This window comes from Bombus bifarius, unplaced genomic scaffold (assembly GCF_011952205.1).
Source record: "Bombus bifarius isolate JDL3187 unplaced genomic scaffold, Bbif_JDL3187 scf7180000008232, whole genome shotgun sequence".
NCBI lineage: Eukaryota > Metazoa > Arthropoda > Insecta > Hymenoptera > Apidae > Bombus > Bombus bifarius.
In genome coordinates this window covers 511,700-531,834 of record NW_022884527.1, presented here as the reverse complement: position 1 = coordinate 531,834, position 20,135 = coordinate 511,700, and the positions used below count along the sequence as shown (strand labels likewise).

The following is a 20,135-nucleotide window of genomic DNA, read 5'->3' as shown; positions in this document are numbered from 1 at the left end:
TGTGAGAGTGAAACAAAGAGAACCAAAGGGAAAATTAACGGGTGGAAAAAAGAAGAATATATGGCGTAGTAGCAAGACCAGTTATATTTTTATTATCAACTAGTATATTTCGTGAAGCTGTTTGGACGAATGTGTTTGACGTCAAAGAGGAAACGGAAAGAAATGCGAGAAAATGTTGGGTAAAAGTGAAACTCGGTGATCCAAACTCAAACTGGAGAAATTATATAGTGTGAAGGGAAGAAAATTTGGTAGATTATTCACGTTGTCTGTGGGAAGGTCACGATCATCAGTAACCACTGCGTTGGTAGATGGTTAATTGAAAGTGGGGAACTTCTAAGAAGCTTGATCATACAGGTCAACACGTACACGCAATACGAAAGAAAAAGGAGAACACGTACGACAAGATAGTTCGAAGGGATCGTTCGTATACTACATTTGTTTGAAAAAACCTACGAATGGAGCACGGGTGCGTCCACGAGATGAATTTTTGCGCACGAATGGAGTACTGTTGTTATTGTTGTGCATATTGATTTTTAACGCGCGAGCCATAATCTTGAGATTTATTCTGTGTTACAAAAGGCTTTTTCTTAATTTTTCAATTGTAATTGTGATTAAAATGAATGTTCTTCGTAGCTACAATTATCTTTCTTTTTCTTCAATTATATTAAATTCTTAGTATTGTTGTTTGCAACACTAATTTTTCTCAGATTGAAATATGAGTAGTACGGTGACAACGGAACCATCTACATCTCTTGGCGATATGATGTCTACAACTGCAATTCCTGAGAAAGCAGCTCCAATATTCTTACAAACACGAGCAGCTCAAGGTATTGCTGGTGCATTTGTTTGGGTTGCATTATTCATAACTTGTCAACAGGTACTTTGTAACATATTTTTGACATAGCATTATAGTTAATTAAGGAAATATAAACAACTAATTTGATTTAATTGTGGATTTGTAGATCTACCAGCATTTAAGGTGGTATACTAATCCAACAGAACAAAGATGGATAGTGAGAATTCTGTTTATAGTTCCAATTTATGCAACATATTCTTGGGTGTCTCTACTATTTTTCAACAGTGAAAGTTATTATGTTTACTTTTTTACTGTACGGGACTGTTATGAAGCATTTGTTATATATAACTTCTTGTCTCTATGCTACGAGTACCTGGGTGGTGAAGGAAATATTATGTCTGAAATACGTGGCAAACCTATTCGTTCTAATTGTTTATATGGAACATGCTGTTTGGTTGGAAAAACATATACAATTGGTTTTCTTAGATTTTGCAAACAAGCTACTTTGCAATTTTGCTTGGTAAAACCAGTAATGGCATTTGTCATTATATTCCTTCAAGCATTTGGTCATTATAGAGATGGAGATTGGTCCCCAGATGGAGGCTATATTTATATAACTATAATTTATAATATCAGTGTATCTCTCGCACTTTATGGACTTTTTCTCTTTTATTTTGCTACAAGAGACCTGTTAACACCATTTGAACCTGTCTTAAAATTTTGTACTGTTAAAAGTGTTATCTTCCTCTCATTTTGGCAAGGTAATATATCAAATTACTTAAGATACGGTCTGTATATGTAAAGAATATTAATTTTATTACCTTTCAGGGGTATTATTGGCTATTCTTGAAAAAGCAAATGTAATTTCTCCTATAAGTTTAGATCAATCAACTAGTGCTGGCACAGTTTCTGCTGGTTATCAAAACTTTTTGATTTGCATTGAAATGTTATTTGCTGCTATAGCTTTACGTTATGCGTTTCCATATCAAGTGTATTCAGCTGGTTGTGTTACGGATTCAAGAGGAAGAAGTGTAACGATGCAAAGTATCAGTAGCAGTTTAAAAGTATGTTGCAACAATTTCTAAATGATTTAATAGGTAAAGTAATAAGATTGACAATATTTTAATATTATACAATTAACTTTATACGTAGGAAACCATGAATCCAAAAGATATAATGACTGATGCCATCCACAACTTCCATCCACAGTATCAACAATACACGCAATATAGTTCTGGTATGTATATAATTTATAATTTATTCCTGTTAAAATTTGTTTATAAATATTGTATTTTAAATTTCTTTTATTACTTTATTCAATTGATACATTTTCATGTAGCATGATGTAGTGAATGATGAACTAAAAATCATCCATATTTATTGTTTATTTATATTTATCATTTAAGTTTTAAATGCAAAGAGAAGAATTACAATCATTAAAAAATTTGAAGTAAATAAATAACTATAATTGTAATTATTATGTTCCTTTAACTATGGATTTTAGCTTTTTATATGATAAAGGTTTAATATGTATCTTTTAATGTACTCTACTGCCAATTATTAAAATGATAAAATAATATAAATTCATTTATATTTATCTTTTGCGACAAAAATGTAATGAAATAGTTCTTTATGATAAAAAAATACTTTTTATCATAAATTCAATTAATGTGTGCCAATTAGGATTATATTCTTTGAAGGCACTTTCTTTTTACTATTTTTCAGACGTTAATACCAACTTGCCGTATGAAAAACTATGAGAATGTGAAGCATCGTTTTTTAATTTCAAGAAATTGGACATGAGGCATTCATACATTTTTAATAGAGTTTGAAAAGTTCTTAATACTGTAGTTCATTAAAATTAATTTGATATTTTAAGTTCAAATCAAGTTCAAGGGTGGGCATAGTGTTCTCTGCTCAAATTATTATTTAAGGTTTATAACAAAATCAATATACATACACATATACATATATAAGCATATGATTCATTAACTTTGCAATTAATAAAATCTACTGTACATTAGAAACTAAGCACTTAACGCAAGAGCACTTAGAGTACAGTGTAATTTCACAAAAACGTTTTACTTTTTAATAAATGCAAAAGACAAATAATAATTGACTACTATTCTATGGCAGTATTGTAATTATGTATCTTTTTATGGATAGGTTAATGATTATTAAATATTGTTTTGTAATGCTTGTATATTTAAAAAGATGGCATGATTTATATTTAATTTAGCATGTTGATATAGCTATCTATTTTTATATATTTTTTTCCTAAATATGTATGTTCGATAATTTTCTCAAACAACAAATTCAAATCTTTATTGTTATAACACGCATGAATTATTTAATAGACGTATAATATGTGTAGTGAGATCAATAAAATAAAGAAAGATGCTGTAAATTGTGCTATGTGTAAAAGGATTTCATCAAATTACATGTAAAACTGTACATAGCCTACAATCGATATAGCCAACAATGCTTTGAATTAAAAAAAAATATATCGGCATGATTTCTCGCTGTTCGCTGGCTGATCGATGTATTCATTAGTAACGGCTTTGTCAACGATAATACGTGATATAATGTAACAATCAGGAGCTCCTAAAGGACAACGTGGTATGCGGATATCCAGCTTCGATCCAGATGATCCACAGAATATGCCAATACCACCGCCTCAAAGACGGCATACTTCTCATCAACGTGTTGCTACAATCTCTCAAAATTATAATGAGAAAACAATGCTATTGAGCAGTGATGATGAGTTCCAGTAGATATAAACAATAGATTGTGTACAAAATAAAACAAAAGAGAAAGAGACAAAAAGGAACATTAATGTTGGACTTCCGTGAATCTAATTTCAAGAAAACGCTATGTATACCGTTAATTGATTATACGTCATTAGGTAGGAACTTAACTCGCTCACAGAACAAACAACAAATAAACAAACAAATTCGGTGATGCAAAATTCTGCATCACAATATAATAGTTCCATGTTACATTCATGTTAATACATGTATTATGTTACATCATGTAAACATAGCATAGAAGATATTTATTTTAATATGCTGAACATGTTTAAAGCAGTGTTACCTATAGAGGTGGCTCTATTATCATAACATAATCATCTTTATTTTAAAACACAACTTACGTTTTTCAGAGAAAAGCATTGTACAGTACTTAATATTTAAATACTCACAAATATGTTGCTGCATTATTTACTGTAGTCAAACAATATTTTTACACTTTGAACAAAAACACTATGTATATGTTTATACATCAGTATTTCTAATTCATATGAGATTAATGTAATTTTGCCAGTGAAAAATACTTATTTTATAAAATACACTAAGAAAAATACTTCTAATTACTGCACGCGTCCGGGATATATATACATATATATATATACATATATATATTATAAATATTCATATATTTCTATATATGTATATATATAAAACTGAGCCACAAAAATCTTTGCGTCCTAGATTAAAAAATTAATGAGTGTATATATCGTTAAAATAGAATGTATTTAATAATTTAAAAATTAAAGAATATTCCTTCGATATATTTGTTTTATTTGTATATAATTATTGACTACTTATTGTTGATATTTATCTTACTGATTTTATATACATAAGTATTTCATATTTAATACCTATCATACGTCGTATTTTCTTAGGTATTTTAGAAAATGAAAACAAACATTAATCGAAATCTTAATCGAACTTTATTTTCTATACAAGAGAGTAAATTGTGTATATATGAATTTCTATGGAGAGGACATACTATTCTGCTCCACAGAATAACATTACAATTCATTTGTCAAAATAAATCATTTCATACAATTAGTATTGTTTATATTAGTTTTAGTTTTTACTACTGATTCATTGATCACAAAAACGCAATGAAAATAATTGGACTAATTTAAATATATAGTTGAATAAAAGATTGGATCTAATTGCCTTACAAAAAGTATATTGCATAAATTGCATTAATAGCATCAAATATTACAGCTATTAGTGGAAAAAATAATTTAACATTTTACAGCCTTATTTTGGCAGAAAATCTGTATATACACACATACGTGTGTGTAAATACAATAGTACAATATTTGTTACAATCTATTTACCAACCTATCCAATATGTATCTTTATTTGTTACAATCTTTTTCCACCCATGCCATGGTGATTCTAGATCTTGTTCTAATAGTGAATTGCATGGTTCTTTTTCTAAAATCATTTTATTTAATTGTTCAGTATACATTTTTGAATTCAAAGTTTTATCTCTGATAGATGAAGAATTTTTGTCCTCATCCTCAATATCTTGATATTGTAATTCATCATCCATATAAACGACAATATCGTTTTCCTCATTTGTGTATTTATTGTATTTTTCGGTAACGTTTTGTTTTAGTACTTTGTTTCTTTTATCTTGACTGTTAATACCTTCATCGCTATTACTAAAATCAATTGGTTTAAATCCTATTGACCTTAAACGAGCAATTTTTAGATCATTATCCGGGATGTTAACAGGTACAAATGCAGATACCCTTTCAGGTGAAAATTTATTTTGTTCTTTTGTACTCAAAGTATTGCTACTTAACGATACATTTGAATTTATGGGATGCTGTAAATTAGATGCAGTTTCTGTACAAGATACACATTTTTTTGTAGATGATCGAAATGTAGAATGATGGCCTCTATTTTTATCACCTAACTTTGTAGTTTCATATATTTCAGATTTCATATCTTTAAAATCACTACCGTATTCTATTTTAATAAATGTATATTGTTCATTACGAACGTTATTTTGCACGAAATCGTTCAATTTCAGATTCTTTATTGCAGGTTCTTGAAGGAGAGAACATTGAGTAACAGCATCTGTTTTACATGGTTTTGAAATTTCTTTTTTATAGCTCTTTTGCAATTCTTCATTAATTTTATTGCACTTTGAATCTCTGCAAATTGTTTGCATCAGTTTTCTTTTCCGATTTTTAATCGTTGTATCGTTATTTTCTACAATTTTCACATTTCTTTTTATATATCTTGATCTTTTATTCTGATCTCTCTTATTATTATCAACGTTATCATTGTCATTATTTTTCATATTATTATTATTATTATTTATAGCCGGTTTTGCAATATAATTCTTATCTGCTTTTTTAGACGTAGTGAGATTCTTGCCAATTTTACTATGATTAAAATTTAATGTTTTTGACATTTTAACATTCCTAGTTTGACTTTTAACGCGTTTACAGTGAGTCATTTTTGTAAGTTTATTTCTATCTTGGAAAGTAGATTGTTCTGAATTAACTTTACATTTGTTCAATGTATACATTGCAGTATTAAAATGTTCACATGATTGTTCTGTACATTTGTTAATACAACGCAATCTTCTATATCGTGGACCACGTATCTTAGGTCCAATTTTTGCATCTATTAATAAATTTGTAATTTCTCTTATTTTTTTTTTATTTATATGTTTCTTTATTGAAGAATCAATTTTTCTCACAGCTTGTAAATGTATTCTTGCTCCTATTGTACTTCCAGCATTCTTCTTAATATATCTTGTTGAATCTGACAGTTCTCTCTTTTGTACTGTTTTTTTTTTTATACTTTTATTTTTTAAATTCTTGCAAATATCCGTTTTCTCTCTACTTTTTCCAGGATATTCTAAGATATCTAAAGACTGTACAGTTTCTTTTTTAAACTTTTCATTATGTATTTTATTATATTTTAGCATCTCTGACTTATTTGTTGTTTTTCTAGACAGTTTTCTGCGTCTTCTAAATTTGTAACATCTTGATCCATTTAAATCATCTGAAATAACTTCAAATTTAGTCCTTTCTTTCATTTCTTCTTTACCACTATTTCGAGTTACTACCTTATCTTTGATTTCTGGCTTGGTTGTTATTACGTCTTCTGTTTGTAATGCTACAGATTGTTCTGACGTTAACCCTATCATATTACCCATTAGTAATTTTGATAAAGGATGGTTTTTACTGTTAATCAAATGAACAATTTTATCTGGTGGCAATAAATCAATTGATTTGAATTGCTGTAATTCTTTGGATATCATTTTATGTGGTGAAATTTCATTTTTATACATACAATTTGTCATGTTTAACATATTAGTTGTTGTATTGGATGAATTTACGATATTGTTACACACGTCTTTGGAATCATTAGTTATTTCTTTATGTTTACTATTGCATTCAAGTCTATAACAAGAATTTAAACTTGTATCATTTGTATCGCTGTTTATTTCTGCATCGACACCTTTAGGAAATTTTATTTTCATTAATTCTGGTTTTACAGAGTTAAGAGAAATATAATTAACACGCTTAGGAAATTCGTTTGATATGATTGTTTGAGCTTTACCATCTAGATTTTTATTTTTATCTTTGTTGGATAAATTCCAACTTTCTGTGTGTTGATTAGTTTTTACAATATTAATTGCTTTAACCGTTCTACAAAATAGTGATGAAGTATTTTTCTTACTATCGTTTTGTGTGCTGTGAGATGAATTATATAATCCTGTACGTATAGAAATATTTGTATTATGGGTTTTAGATCCTTTGTTTCCAATATGAGTTAATGATTTGTTTTCTGGCATAATAGGCATGTTTGGTATATTTATTGTACACTCTGTATTAGTATTTAACTTTTTAAATACATGGCGAGTCACTATTGCACTTTCAATTACACCTTTCTTTGTTTCATCTACCTTTTTGTTTTCAATATTTTGAGTTTGTAAAAATCCATCTGAGTTTTCAGGTTTCCCTTTTTGAATTATAAATTCAGAACCATGTGAATATTTTTTAAATTCATACATGTTTGGAGCAGAATTTTTTAAGCAGTTTTGTAAAGGTGTAGAAGAAGAATGTAAAGTAGATAGATGATTACTTATAGCCAAAGGAGCCAGTTTGGTACTCCACGAAGGTGGCTCTTGATCGTTTAAACGTGACAAAGCAAATTTATAATATTTTATAGAATCTGTATTTACACCTATCCAAAAGTTTGTTACAATGTACAAACCATCATATCTATAACCTGTTTTAGGTGCAAAGTCATTGAATAAATTATAGCTTCTAATTAATCTCACTGGTACTTGATTTTCATAATTTTTAATAAGCGGATCTTTTTCTAATGTACCAACAGAATACTTTTGTCCTGTAAGAGTAAGAGAATTACCCAAATCTACATCTTCATTTAGGTTAATATTTGAAGTACAAATTGAAGTAACTCCAAATGGTCCATTTTGAATATTTTCATCGAAGGGGTCATGAACACGATCTCTAGAACAATCCATACGGATACCCCACCATGAACCAGATGGAAATCCTGAGATAGGTCCATATATATAACTTATAACCTGACATAAAATATTATAAAAAAACTATTAGATTTATATAAGATGACCATGTACCAAGGATAATGTCAAGTGAAGCTTACATTTTTTTTACACCAAGAATTTAACTGCACTCCGTCTTTGGTTGCTTTCATTTGACAGATGTAATTAAGCCTGATAAACAACTTGTCATAATCTTTCTTATGTTTAATATTTATCTGAAGAATAATTGATACTATTATTAATTACCAGTTAATAATATTCTTAGCATATAAGTTTTCTCACGCAGTACTTACTTGACTTTTGAGACATGACTCCTGTAATATCTTTTCATTTTCTTGAACAGTGTTTGCAAGAAAGGTCATTAAAGCATCATTTGTAGCCATTTTATAACAGGCAATGAATAAAAATATGTGTACTGCATATATAAACAGTTAATTACAAACTGCTTTCTCACTTATGTTATTTTTTAACAAATTATATTCTTGCAACCAAAATCTTAAAGGTATAAAAAATTGCTCTATTTGTAATATCAACATATTTCATATTTCATAATTTTATATAAAACATACATTTTATCCTTTAAAGATTAAATTGATGTATGTATTTCTACTTGTTTTCTAACTAACATTTTGACTCTATTTCGTAAATTAAACATAAAGCAAATTCCTTCAAAAACAAATATGGCGTGGGTACTTTTATTTTCTCTGTGCATCTAGTTTTATACATCGATCATTATTGCGTCGTACGTATGAAATAAATGTCTTCTTAACAGTGCACGCTTATCACTTTTTTTCATAACAGTCAACATCAAATAAATATACAAAAACTCAATATTACAAACAATGATTATGATACGAATATTAGGACTATATAAATTTACGATTTGTTCACATGTAGATGCATTCGAATAAATCGTTTCACTTGAGGGGAATACGCTAAGAGGGGAAAAATACTCCTTCCACAGAGTAATATAGTTCTAAATTGCCTATATATGTATATAGCTTTGGTAACATATACATTTATTGACTAAGAAATACGTTTGAGTTTAACTTAATCTACATAGATCAGATTATAATTGCATTATATATGAAACAGGCACATTATCATACAAACATATTTATTTTATATTTATATATATACAAGTATATACATATATACCAATTTATATGTGCAATCTGTTTATTATAACTATAAATTGTATTTATTGATTATAAATTGATTATGAATTATATAATTAAGATAGTAAATAAAATAATTAAGATTAATTACTTTCACCTTCGATGACACTTTGAATGATAAAGTTCGTATATTTTTTGTTTTTGATAAAAATAAATATATTTATATATCATTTTCACGTTCATAAAAAATTTTTATTTCCTTACAAAGTATATTAACATTAAAAATTAATTTTTGTACAAATTACTAGAAATTGAATGAATGAAACGAATTTTGCCATTATTACTGAAAAGAATGTTCTTCTTCTGGACTCAATGAACATTCAACATTTTGTTGTGTAACAAAGACGTTCTGTGTTTTTGCTGTTATATTCCCCTGTTACAAATAATTTTCACAATTAATAATCCAATTAATTATATTTTATGATTTTTACCGCAATATGTTACACACACCTGAGTTACTGTAGAAGTGCCGTGACCACTATTGGACATACAAACAACTACCAATTTCGGTGCATTACTTTGTATATGTGCTTTTTGTTGGGTGACATTGGTTTGGCCTAGTTTAACTTGTTGTTGTTGCGATTGTTGTTGTTGCTGCTGCTGAGGTTGTTGTTGTATCGCATTAGTGTTAATATTTGTAGTGGTTGGTGTTTGAGATCGAGACTGCAAAATAACGAATTTTTGTCCTCCGGTTGTAGCTGTTCCACCAGCAGTTCTACTTGTTCCAAGCATAATTGTACGTCCAGTTTGTTGCCCGGGACTAGAGCTTGTCACTAAATAAAAAATGAAGATATCTGAAGTAAAAATACTCGTCTAACTTCATGTTAGTAGAAACGATATTACCAGCTTGTACAATGGTTTTTCCAGTACATGTAGGACCTTGTTGACTTGTTGTTAAAACTGTGGTTGTGGATGCAGTTGTTGTTAATGTTGCTGGTTGTGTACGAGCTTTCGCAACGGCTGCGCACAATGCAGGACCTATATAACCATAATCCTGTTTGTAATCTTCTACATAATCTGGAGGAGATCGTATAGTCTTTAAAATGGGAGCCACCGATTTCTGTAAATTCCATTGTATAGTTTTCCGTTAGGCTTTATATAGTATAATTATATATTAGTAAAAATAGCTAGGAAAAATACATATAAATACAATAAAATTTATACTAATAAGAAATTATATTCACCACTAGTAGAGTCTTTATATGACCTGCTCCATTTTTGTCTACACTTGATAGACCTGGTCCTTCAATACATGATTCAATACGTTCGGAAACAGATTTAATTTTAGGAATAACTAATGCTTTAATTACTTCTGGACCTAACTCACAGAGTCCTTCAATTGCTCCATAAAGTGACGCCAGTGGAGTCTGAAAAATTTGTTGTCATTATTATAAATTATTATTATTATTACCATTATCATTATTATCATTGTTATTGTGCTTCTATTTCTGCTATTATTACTTTAGTATATGGTAGTCTTACAATTATACCTGGCTATTTTTTGCTAAAGCCTGACTAAACATTCTAGTTACTCTAGTTTGTACATTATTGGTAGAAGTATTAAAATTTTTGCAAATTTGAGCCATAAGGCGTGATGCAAAATCGCGAAGTGCCCAATGATTATCCACTTCTGGTCTCATACACAATTGGCGTGAAACTATACATGTTGCGATAGATGGTATTAATTCATGTAACTATAAAATATAAGATTAATGAGTATTAATGCACACGTGCATGTATACGCACACTCTCCCCTTTCCTTTTATATATTAAATAATACATACATATTTTTCTAAATAAAGGCTGGGATTGTCCAAGAGAGCTTTAACCATTCTCATTAGATAAATTAGAAGAGCAAGGTGGTTTTGTACTACATTAACACGTACACCTTCTGCAATAAAAGTGCACATCCGTGCTAACATTTCATGTAAACCTGGATCAGCTGAGAGGGACTGTAGTGCTTCTGCTCTGCGTGCTTCATCAGATCCAACACATGCTTCAGTAATTTCTTTATAATATAATTGCTGTTCAACGCTCAATTCATGAGTGGCTAATTGTTTGACATGAACTGTTTCCACATTACGTAATTTCTGACTTTTACCACCACCGCCTGGTTTCCCAACACCAATGTTCTGACTTTTGTTTGTAAGTTTACTTGTTGGATCAACACTTTCTAGCTTTTGAATATCTATTATATTATTGATTAATTAATAGATATTACTTTTAATTAACATAATATTACAAAAAAGAAAGTTTTATGCTATTGAATTAATACCTTTAGAAACTGGAGGTGGATTTTCTGGTATTGTAGGCTGAACACCATCTATGCAAAGCCAATGAGCACGTAGTGTAATTTCTAAAGGTAATTTAGGCCATGCTTGTCCACCAGACATTGATATAACTTCATTAAGGTCAATTTCTTTTTCTTCTACAAAATGTAATTCACGACCACCACCAGAAGCAAAGCGAAATGGTACATGATCCTTGGCAAAAAACCCATATGTGGGTTCAATATTTTTTATCTTCAAAGCATGATCTATATCGTGTGTTGTCATTCGTTGACGTTTGCCATGTCTCATAAATTTAGCAGCATCCTTTATCAACATTAGTAATCTCAATTATACAACTTTAATGTAAGGAATACTTATATGTAAGGAATAGGAATTATTTATAATTGCATTATAATTTGGAGATATACAAACCTGTATGATTTCTTTAAGTCTATAACTTACATCTTCCGCAAGATCTTTTGCAGCTTCATCTGGGAAATTTCCGACACCTATACTTTCTGCAATTACTTTTATTGATTCTTGGGACAAGGTAGTTCCATAAATCGAGTCGCTTTCATTCATTTTTAAAGTATCTTGGTCAGTATATTCCATATGAGATGAATAAAAAGTTATTCCTTAAAAATATATGATTGACAATGTAAACACTGCTTACTGTAAAAATGTTATATATAGATAACACACATTTGAACATAACTCATAATTTTCTATCAACCATACAATATAACAAACTCTTTTGTTATTATAACTATAATCTTTTGTATTTTAGATTTAGTCTTTCATATCAGATATTAATACTGATACTGTTTAATGGTTCCGTAAATGTTTACCCCAAATAAAGCTTACGCCATTACAATTGCTTAGTAATTTTTGACGTAGTAGAGTGCTGCTTTATTTCAATAAAGCTATTGGTTAAGCCACATTTTGTGACTTCAATAAGCTACTTATTATTTATTCACTTGTATAATAGCAATCTGTATAAATATGTATACATATTATAGAAGTATAGAATTTTATGCTTTGTTTATGATTATAAGAAATTCTATCTCTATTTGTAATTACATAGTAGCAGATAGTAACATTTCATTTTAGTTACAATCGCTATCACTCACCTACCAACGTTATAAGTTTTAATCTTATATTGGTATTAGATTAGATTGGTAACATTGCAAGTAATATTGAAACGGTAAAGGAACCTGCAAACTATTTATCTGTGGTTAGACTCAAGCTTTAATAAAATATTGTGAAAGAATTATTAAAAATAAGAAAGAGAACAATGTCATGATTTAAAAACCGCCCTATAATTTGATACTCTTTTATGATTCTTTATACAAATTTATTATACTCATTTAATTTTGTAAATTATATATACTAATATGTAAAAAGATTCATTTGACAAAATTTGCTATTATACATTTTTCATACATAAAACATACATTTGTCATAAAATTTGAGAAATCTATTTTTATTGTACTTTCAACATTACCGATGTAGCAAAAAATAAAATTATGCTACTAGTAATGGTCGAAATTAAAAACTGGATATGATGCTGAAATTACAGTATCAGTATAGAGTATCACACTGACTCACACTGACATGATATGTACTATGTACATTATCTTTGTTTATATGAAAGACGGTTAGAAACTTTTCTTTTGTTTTTTGTTTGTTTAGTTATAAACATGTGTATATAGTCCGAAAATTTTAGACAACTTTTAGTATATCACTACAAGATTTAAATGAAATCAATTTAATACAGATTTTATGACAATTCTTCGTTTAGTATATTTAAACACACTGACTTATAAAATTAAAAAAATATACAGTGTTTGATTGATAAGCAGTGATAAAAATTGAAATTTAAATACGTTATAATTTCATCAAATTACATTAATAGTATCTTTACATCGTATTAAAAAAGTAAATATGAATATAAGTATGTATCATGACTTGAAGAATTGGTCAATATTTAGTTTATTAGAACCAAAATTTATATCGAATGTCCGTATGGCTATTGTATATGGTAATATTTATTTTTTGTATCAGATTATTTTTTTGTATAATATTGTATTTGTATAATATAATACGTATGGCAAAAAAAGATTTTGTTCATTATTTTGCTTAAACAGGTAAGGCAGCTAATGAAACATTACTTGTAACTAAGGATGATATGGTGTATGGTATAGGAAACAATACCTATGGATGCCTTGGAACAGGTGATACTCAAAGCACTATTTATCCAAAGAAAATTGAGGCATTGTGTGGTAAAAGAGTAAAAACTTTTGCATATGGCAAAGGTCCACATGTCTTGGCTCTTACTGAGGAAGGAAAGGTGTTTGAAAAGATAATTTTATTACATCATTAGTATGTAGTATAATATTACATTATTTAATTTAATAATATAATTTATGTGAAAGGTATATTCATGGGGTTATAATGATTATTGCGAATTAGGAAACAAATCTACCAACGAAGGTCTAACTCCAACACTTGTACCGTCAGTATTGGATGATAAATTTGTTGTTGATATAGCCTGTGGAGGTCATCATTCTCTTGCACTAACGAATAAAGGAGAGGTAAAATGAAAATATTTAATCAGAGCAAATCAAATGCAAAATTGATACATCTATTTTAGATATATGCATGGGGTCACAATGTATCTGGACAAGTAGGTTGTGGTACTATCCTTAGTACAGTTCAACCTATACCAAAATTGCTGAATGTTGGATTAAATGGCAAGAAAGTTGTTCACATTAGTTGTGGAGACTCATCCAGTGTAGCAGTTACGGATAGTGGAGAAGTTTATAGTTGGGGTCATAATGGTGTTGGTCAACTAGGACTTGGAAATTGTACTAGTCAAGTAGAGCCTCAAAAAATAGCCACATTTGCAAAAATAGTAATAGGTAATATTGATCGTTTTTATGAATATATGAATATTGAAATATTGTTAATTATATGTGTTTGAATACACAGAAAAAGTAGTTTGCGGTTACATGCATACTTTAGCATTGAGTGATGAAGGTGTTCTTTATGTTTGGGGAGCTAACAGTTATGGGCAACTAGGTCTTAATACAGACTCAAATGTTTGGATACCAACAAAGGTAAAAATTTACTTTGTGTACGTACTGTTAAGTTGAAACTAATGAATATTTCTGTAGCTGGAAGTACCCGAAATGGGAAGAATATTAGACATAGTAACTTCACATTATCATCACATAAGTCTGGCTATGAGTGAAGGCAATCGGATATTTATGTGGGGTCAGTGTCTAGGTCAGAGTATTAAAGTTCCAACACTCACTCCACTAAAATGTTTGTATGATGCTCTTGCATATTATGCGTTTCCACCTGTCATGCATCAGCCACTTATTTTTCACAGTGATGCAGAAGCAAATATAGCAGATAGTCTAAAAAATGCCTTTGATGATCCAGTATGTATTTTTTTATAAACAATAACATGTTTATATCTGATTTTATCATATTTTTATACCATCTCTTGCTGCATGTTAAAGACCACTAGCGATCTTGTAATTCAAGTACATGGAGAACCTATTCATGTACACAAAGCTGTTTTGAAGATACGCTGCCATTACTTCAGAACAATGTTTCAAGAGCATTGGGTAGAAAATAGTCAAAGGTAAAACAATTTTTCCAACTTGCACATTTATATTTTCACTAATATAATTACGCATTGTAGTATTATAGAGCATGAACAATTTTCCTATGACGTATACAAAACTTTCTTGAAATACTTATATACTAATGAAGTTGAGTTATCACAAGAAAATGCATTAGGTAAATATTTTTTTATTTTTCATAGAAAGAGAGTGTCTAATAATATCTTTTATAAATAATATCTTTTATCTTATATAAATAATATCTTTTTATAAATAATATCTTTTAAATAATCGTTTTATAAATAATATCTTTTTTTACATAGAACTTTTAGATTTAGCTAATGTTTATTCTGAAAATCAGTTAAAACGACATTGTATACAAATGATAAATAAAAAGATTACAGTTACAAATGTCGCTTATCTATACAGCATATCTATTCAATACAATGCTAAGGTAAATAATATCTCTTACTTATTTTTTTAATACAAAACACAATTAAAATATTTGATACATTATAAATTTATAGGAATTAGAAGAATATTGTTTTAAATTTGCCTTAAATCACATGACTGCAGTAGTACAGACAGAGGATTTTGCGAAACTAGATGAGAATATAATGAAAACTTTCATAGTTAAAGCTGCTCAAGCGGGTATTTTTAAAACTTAGTACGAAGTGTTTATCACACAAAGGAAGCAATATTATATAAATAATTCGTATTGTTATGCTTTAAGATCAAGCAGATATTACTTCCAAATATTCATATTTCTTAGAGTTAATATTTTTAATAATATGTAAATTTTGTATAAATGTATAGTTTCTTAATTGCAGAACATTTGTTCTGGATTACTGCATTTTTAGAATCGTGACAGATTATTTATGATAAGCATAAGAATTTACTTTGTATTTTAAGATTTTAATAAAATTCACGATATGACATCTTTTATAATTGTTCTTCTTTTGTAATTTACTTCTGCATCTTTTTTATCTTATTAAGAATTTATTCAAAATTCTATTAAGATGTGAAAGTGAGTAAACTATCATCAGAATAATGAACCTTACCGGTACTAGTTACTTTATTATAATTTATTTTTAGATTTTTAAGATAAATTATCTTCCATAGCTATAGTTGAATCAAAGATCTTTCTGATTGAACTGAATTTAGTGACGGATTCAGGAACCATTCTTAAGGAGGGAGGGGGGGGGGAGTGTGAAAATGCATGCATATGTATATAAGTTTTTTGTATATAAATCTTATAAAAATTATATATAAATTTTTTAATCTTATTTTATAAGATTTAAAATTTGCTTGTGACTTGTATTGTAATATTTCTATTTGATACTATAATCTAAATAATTAAGTTCTCATTAATTATGTACCTAACAAGCTTTTTAGAATGTGACATAACATTTTTATATTTTATTATTCTTCATCGTGGTGATTGCTTCTATCAGAGGAGGGGTCTTATTTATATGTCAAATTATATAGGTAAATTCGTGTCAGGAAGATTTTTCCGGAACAGTGCGGGGTAAAACCATAACCTTAAACAATGATGGATCGAGAGGAGGGATGATAGGGATTATGGTGAATATTCGAATGTCACTAGTAAATAGCCAATAGCAGTAATCACATTTTGTTTACAATTACTGCTTCGTCTCATTGAACAGACTATACAATAGTGTTTAATGATATTGTTTACAAATTTATTTAACAAGATTGACAAACTATTGAAATATAAAATATGAATACACATGTTAGTGGAAGAGTTTATTTATCATTGTTAATATCAGTTAATATTTACCATATCATACTTTATATAGATTGTTTATATTTTAGAATTATTCATAGTGCAGAATTTAAAGAAGAGTATACTACATTTAATTCATAAAAACGAATGAGAAAAAATTGTAGTACTCATAAATGATTAAGTAAAGAAATGCCTAATGAAAGTTAGAAGATTAAACACTGGAACTACTAAATAAAATTCAAATTATATTGAAATTATTATTAAAATTATATTGAAATCAGTTTGTTTTTAGAAATTTAGGATATATATATACATATACATATATATATATATATATATATAAAGATGTTTCTTTGGGATTTGAAGAATTGGCCAATTTTTAGTTTCTTAGACTCGAATCATGTTTCAAAAATTCATATGGCACTTGTATATGGTAAAATGTCTATTTTTTCCACCTTTATTTTTATTCTTGTTACGTATTTTATATCTTATTATTACATAAGAACAATATACGTATATGAATTTATGAAATATTATGTTTCATTAAATAGGTGATTTAGGTAATGAAGCTTTAATTATAACAAGGGATAAAATAGTATATGCTCTAGGAAGTAACACTTCTGGGTGTCTTGGAACTGGGGATGATTGTAATACTTTTTATCCAAAGAAAGTCGAAGCATTATGTGGTAAGGATATAAAAACTTTTGCATATGGTAAAGGTCCACATGTCTTGGCTCTTACCAAGGAAGGAAAGGTATTTGGAATTTAAGGCTTTATTGCAATATTAATAAACAGTTTAATGTTGTATTATTTAATGACATGATTTTTATGAAAGGTATATTCATGGGGACATAACAGTCACGGTGAACTAGGAAACTGTTTTGCCAATAATATGATTCCAATGCCTGTAACAAGAAATTTAAGTGATGAATTCATTGTCGATATAGCTTGCGGGAGTCATCACTCTCTTGCATTAACAAACGAAGGAAAGGTTAAATAGAAACTTAAAGTTTTTTTTAATAATGATCAAAGATTATATATATATAATAATTTATTATATATATATAATTTATTAATAATTTATAATAAATTATATAATTATTATATATTATATATTAATTATATATATATAATTTATAATAAATTGTATATATATCTATTTAGGTGTATGCATGGGGTGAAAATACATCTGGCCAAGTAGGTAAAAGTGTTAACATAAATGAAAATACCCCTATGAAAGTGAATTCCTCATTAGCTGGCAAAACAGTCATTTGTATTAGCTGTGGTCAGTCATCGAGCATGACAGTTACAGATACTGGAAAAGTTTATGGTTGGGGTTGTAACGATGTTGGTCAATTAGGAATTGGAAACTATGTTAATCAAGTGGATCCCTGTAAAGTCACAATGCTTGCTGGTGTTGTAATTGGTAATATCATCTTTGTTTAGAATATATCTATGCTGAACATTTTTTGAATACTAGTAATATGTTTTTGCATTGATAGAAAAAATAGTTTGTGGTTATGCACATGTTTTGGCATTGAGTAACAAAGGAGCATTGTATGTCTGGGGCGGAAATAATTATGGACAGTTAGGGCTTGGCATGAAGATGAATATCTGTAGCCCAGTACAGGTAAAATGCAATATGATTACATTAATGAATGAAAATTAATAAAAGTTTCTTTAGTTGAAACAAGAAGTGATGAGAAGAGTATTGGATGTAGCAACTTCACATTACAATCACATAAGCATAGCTATGGCAGAAGGTAATCGGATATTTATGTGGGGCGAGTGTTTGGGACAAAGTATCACATTTCCGGTACTCACTACTTTAGGATCCTTACATGACGTTTTCGCGCGTTATGCATCACCTAGAGTTATGCATCAACCACTTGTTCTTCATGACGAAGAACCAGACGTGAATTTAATAGATTGTTTCAGAGAAGCATTTAACGATCAGGTATGTATTTATATAGTAAAGAAATATCATTTCTGACATCGTTATTTTCTTGAAACTGTTCTCTTTGTCATTTGTAGACTACGAGTGATCTCGTGATACAAGTACGAAAAAAATTTATTTATGTGCACAAAGCTATTTTAGTAATACGTTCTCAATACTTCCGAACGATGTTTCAAGAAACATTGACCGCAAATAATCAGAGGTAGGTTTGTTGTTTTAACGAGTATCTAGATTCCTTAAATGTTACATTCATTTGTTGTAGTGTTATAAAACAACAAAAATTTTCTTACGATGTATACAAAGCTTTTTTGAAGTATTTGTATACTGACGAAATCGATTTACCTCTGGAAAGTATGCTAGGTATGTATTTCATTATTTTTTCCCTGAGACTTTTGAAAATTATTTCTGGTTTTTGTGGATAAGAACTTTTGAAACTGGCGGTTGCTCATTCGGAAAATCAACTGAAAAAACGCTGCATACAAATAATAAGGAGAGGAATTACAGTTGAAAACGCTGCTTTTTGCTACAGTATAGCTATTGAGTACAATGCTAAGGTAAATAAAATTTTGTGGCTTTATTTAAACAAAGTCAATGCCATTAATTTTAATATAATTCTAGGAATCGGAGGAATACTGTTTCAAATTTGCGCTAAACCACATGACTGCCGTAGTACAAACAGCAAGTTTTGCTAAATTAGATGAAAATACGATGAAAACTTTCATAATTAAAGCTGCTCAAGCTGGTGCTTTTAAAACATAGTTTGTAATATATTATATTATTGTATAATAAATATTATACAACGTTTAACTGTTTCATGCTAGAAAAATTTGTTAAATACTGTACCTAATACACATTACTTGCGATGATAAGGTGATTGCAACATGGGATTTCATTCAGATTTTTCATTGTAGTATATTATTTGTACATAGAATCTGAAATAAACGTTTATTATTCACGTCAATTTACCCGTCAATGAATCTGTTTGCTAACGAATTATTTATCTGTTTATTAACGAACAATTAACGAAGGATAGAAAATAGTAAAATTTTATAGTAAAGTTAAAAAGCGACATACTTTGATGTTTAATTTACATCATTAGTTTTTTGATAAAAGGATATATGGTCAACGAAATTTAATTGACTATCATTCGCACATTATTTTTATTAAGATATTCTTAATATATACAAGCAGTAAATTTT

The 20,135-nt window shown here is 28.7% G+C and overlaps 4 protein-coding genes across 6 annotated transcripts; 2 read left to right on the top strand and 2 right to left on the bottom strand.

Annotated features, from left to right (window-relative positions):
* Nucleotide 1: 1 nt before the first annotated feature.
* On the top strand, nucleotides 2-4,000 carry LOC117211358 (transmembrane protein 184B). Of its 2 annotated transcripts, none has more exons than XM_033455133.1 (6): nucleotides 2-466; nucleotides 708-877; nucleotides 963-1,557; nucleotides 1,625-1,860; nucleotides 1,949-2,033; nucleotides 3,395-4,000. In XM_033455133.1, exons 2-6 carry the CDS (start codon nucleotides 716-718, stop codon nucleotides 3,568-3,570), a joined length of 1,254 nt encoding a protein of 417 aa, XP_033311024.1. In that variant the 5' UTR covers nucleotides 2-466; nucleotides 708-715; the 3' UTR covers nucleotides 3,571-4,000. The 2 variants fall into 2 exon arrangements, with proteins under 2 accessions (XP_033311024.1, XP_033311025.1); XM_033455134.1 differs by lacking the exon at nucleotides 3,395-4,000 and adding an exon at nucleotides 2,522-2,911.
* Nucleotides 4,001-4,503: 503 nt separating this feature from the next.
* Nucleotides 4,504-9,147, bottom strand: LOC117211350 (uncharacterized protein MAL13P1.304-like). The gene is made up of 3 exons (XM_033455116.1): nucleotides 8,446-9,147; nucleotides 8,254-8,367; nucleotides 4,504-8,173 (listed from the first exon to the last, which is right to left on the bottom strand). Exons 1-3 carry the CDS (start codon nucleotides 8,533-8,535, stop codon nucleotides 4,925-4,927), a joined length of 3,453 nt encoding a protein of 1,150 aa, XP_033311007.1. The 5' UTR covers nucleotides 8,536-9,147; the 3' UTR covers nucleotides 4,504-4,924.
* A 383-nt stretch (nucleotides 9,148-9,530) lies between these two features.
* Nucleotides 9,531-12,687, bottom strand: LOC117211324 (transcription initiation factor TFIID subunit 6-like). Of its 2 annotated transcripts, XM_033455057.1 has the most exons (9): nucleotides 12,465-12,687; nucleotides 12,033-12,235; nucleotides 11,606-11,924; nucleotides 11,115-11,518; nucleotides 10,821-11,024; nucleotides 10,515-10,697; nucleotides 10,174-10,390; nucleotides 9,781-10,103; nucleotides 9,531-9,703 (listed from the first exon to the last, which is right to left on the bottom strand). In XM_033455057.1, the coding sequence occupies exons 2-9, from the start codon at nucleotides 12,210-12,212 to the stop codon at nucleotides 9,611-9,613; spliced, it is 1,923 nt and encodes a 640-aa protein (XP_033310948.1). In that variant the 5' UTR covers nucleotides 12,213-12,235; nucleotides 12,465-12,687; the 3' UTR covers nucleotides 9,531-9,610. The 2 variants fall into 2 exon arrangements, with proteins under 2 accessions (XP_033310948.1, XP_033310947.1); XM_033455056.1 differs by lacking the exon at nucleotides 12,465-12,687 and having other exon boundaries at nucleotides 12,033-12,296.
* A 724-nt stretch (nucleotides 12,688-13,411) lies between these two features.
* On the top strand, nucleotides 13,412-19,897 carry LOC117211319. The gene is made up of 21 exons (XM_033455050.1): nucleotides 13,412-13,641; nucleotides 13,748-13,950; nucleotides 14,036-14,194; nucleotides 14,254-14,521; nucleotides 14,592-14,719; nucleotides 14,777-15,046; nucleotides 15,128-15,252; nucleotides 15,313-15,410; nucleotides 15,556-15,686; nucleotides 15,760-15,899; nucleotides 16,049-16,082; nucleotides 17,289-17,412; nucleotides 17,531-17,733; nucleotides 17,815-17,970; nucleotides 18,144-18,405; nucleotides 18,482-18,609; nucleotides 18,664-18,936; nucleotides 19,014-19,138; nucleotides 19,199-19,296; nucleotides 19,360-19,490; nucleotides 19,555-19,897. The coding sequence occupies exons 1-21, from the start codon at nucleotides 13,545-13,547 to the stop codon at nucleotides 19,693-19,695; spliced, it is 3,294 nt and encodes a 1,097-aa protein (XP_033310941.1). The 5' UTR covers nucleotides 13,412-13,544; the 3' UTR covers nucleotides 19,696-19,897.
* The last annotated feature ends 238 nt before the right edge of the window (nucleotides 19,898-20,135 follow it).

Bases quoted from the DNA above. Each gene is read 5' to 3' on its own strand.
- LOC117211358 (XM_033455133.1), top strand. From the start codon at position 716: ATGAGTAGTACGGTGACAACGGAACCATCTACATCTCTTGGCGATATG. The intron at 878-962 runs GTACTTTGTAAC...GTGGATTTGTAG, and splicing joins TATTCATAACTTGTCAACAG to ATCTACCAGCATTTAAGGTG. The intron at 1,861-1,948 runs GTATGTTGCAAC...CTTTATACGTAG, and splicing joins GTATCAGTAGCAGTTTAAAA to GAAACCATGAATCCAAAAGA.
- LOC117211350 (XM_033455116.1), bottom strand. From the start codon at position 8,535: ATGGCTACAAATGATGCTTTAATGACCTTTCTTGCAAACACTGTTCAA. The intron at 8,368-8,445 runs GTAAGTACTGCG...ATTATTCTTCAG, and splicing joins AGTCATGTCTCAAAAGTCAA to ATAAATATTAAACATAAGAA. The intron at 8,174-8,253 runs GTAAGCTTCACT...ATTTTATGTCAG, and splicing joins ATTCTTGGTGTAAAAAAAAT to GTTATAAGTTATATATATGG.
- LOC117211324 (XM_033455057.1), bottom strand. From the start codon at position 12,212: ATGGAATATACTGACCAAGATACTTTAAAAATGAATGAAAGCGACTCG. The intron at 10,104-10,173 runs GTAATATCGTTT...TTTTTTATTTAG, and splicing joins AAAAACCATTGTACAAGCTG to TGACAAGCTCTAGTCCCGGG. The intron at 9,704-9,780 runs GTGTGTGTAACA...TATTTGTAACAG, and splicing joins GCACTTCTACAGTAACTCAG to GGGAATATAACAGCAAAAAC.
- LOC117211319 (XM_033455050.1), top strand. From the start codon at position 13,545: ATGAATATAAGTATGTATCATGACTTGAAGAATTGGTCAATATTTAGT. The intron at 14,195-14,253 runs GTAAAATGAAAA...CATCTATTTTAG, and splicing joins CACTAACGAATAAAGGAGAG to ATATATGCATGGGGTCACAA. The intron at 15,411-15,555 runs GTAAATATTTTT...TTTTTTACATAG, and splicing joins ATCACAAGAAAATGCATTAG to AACTTTTAGATTTAGCTAAT.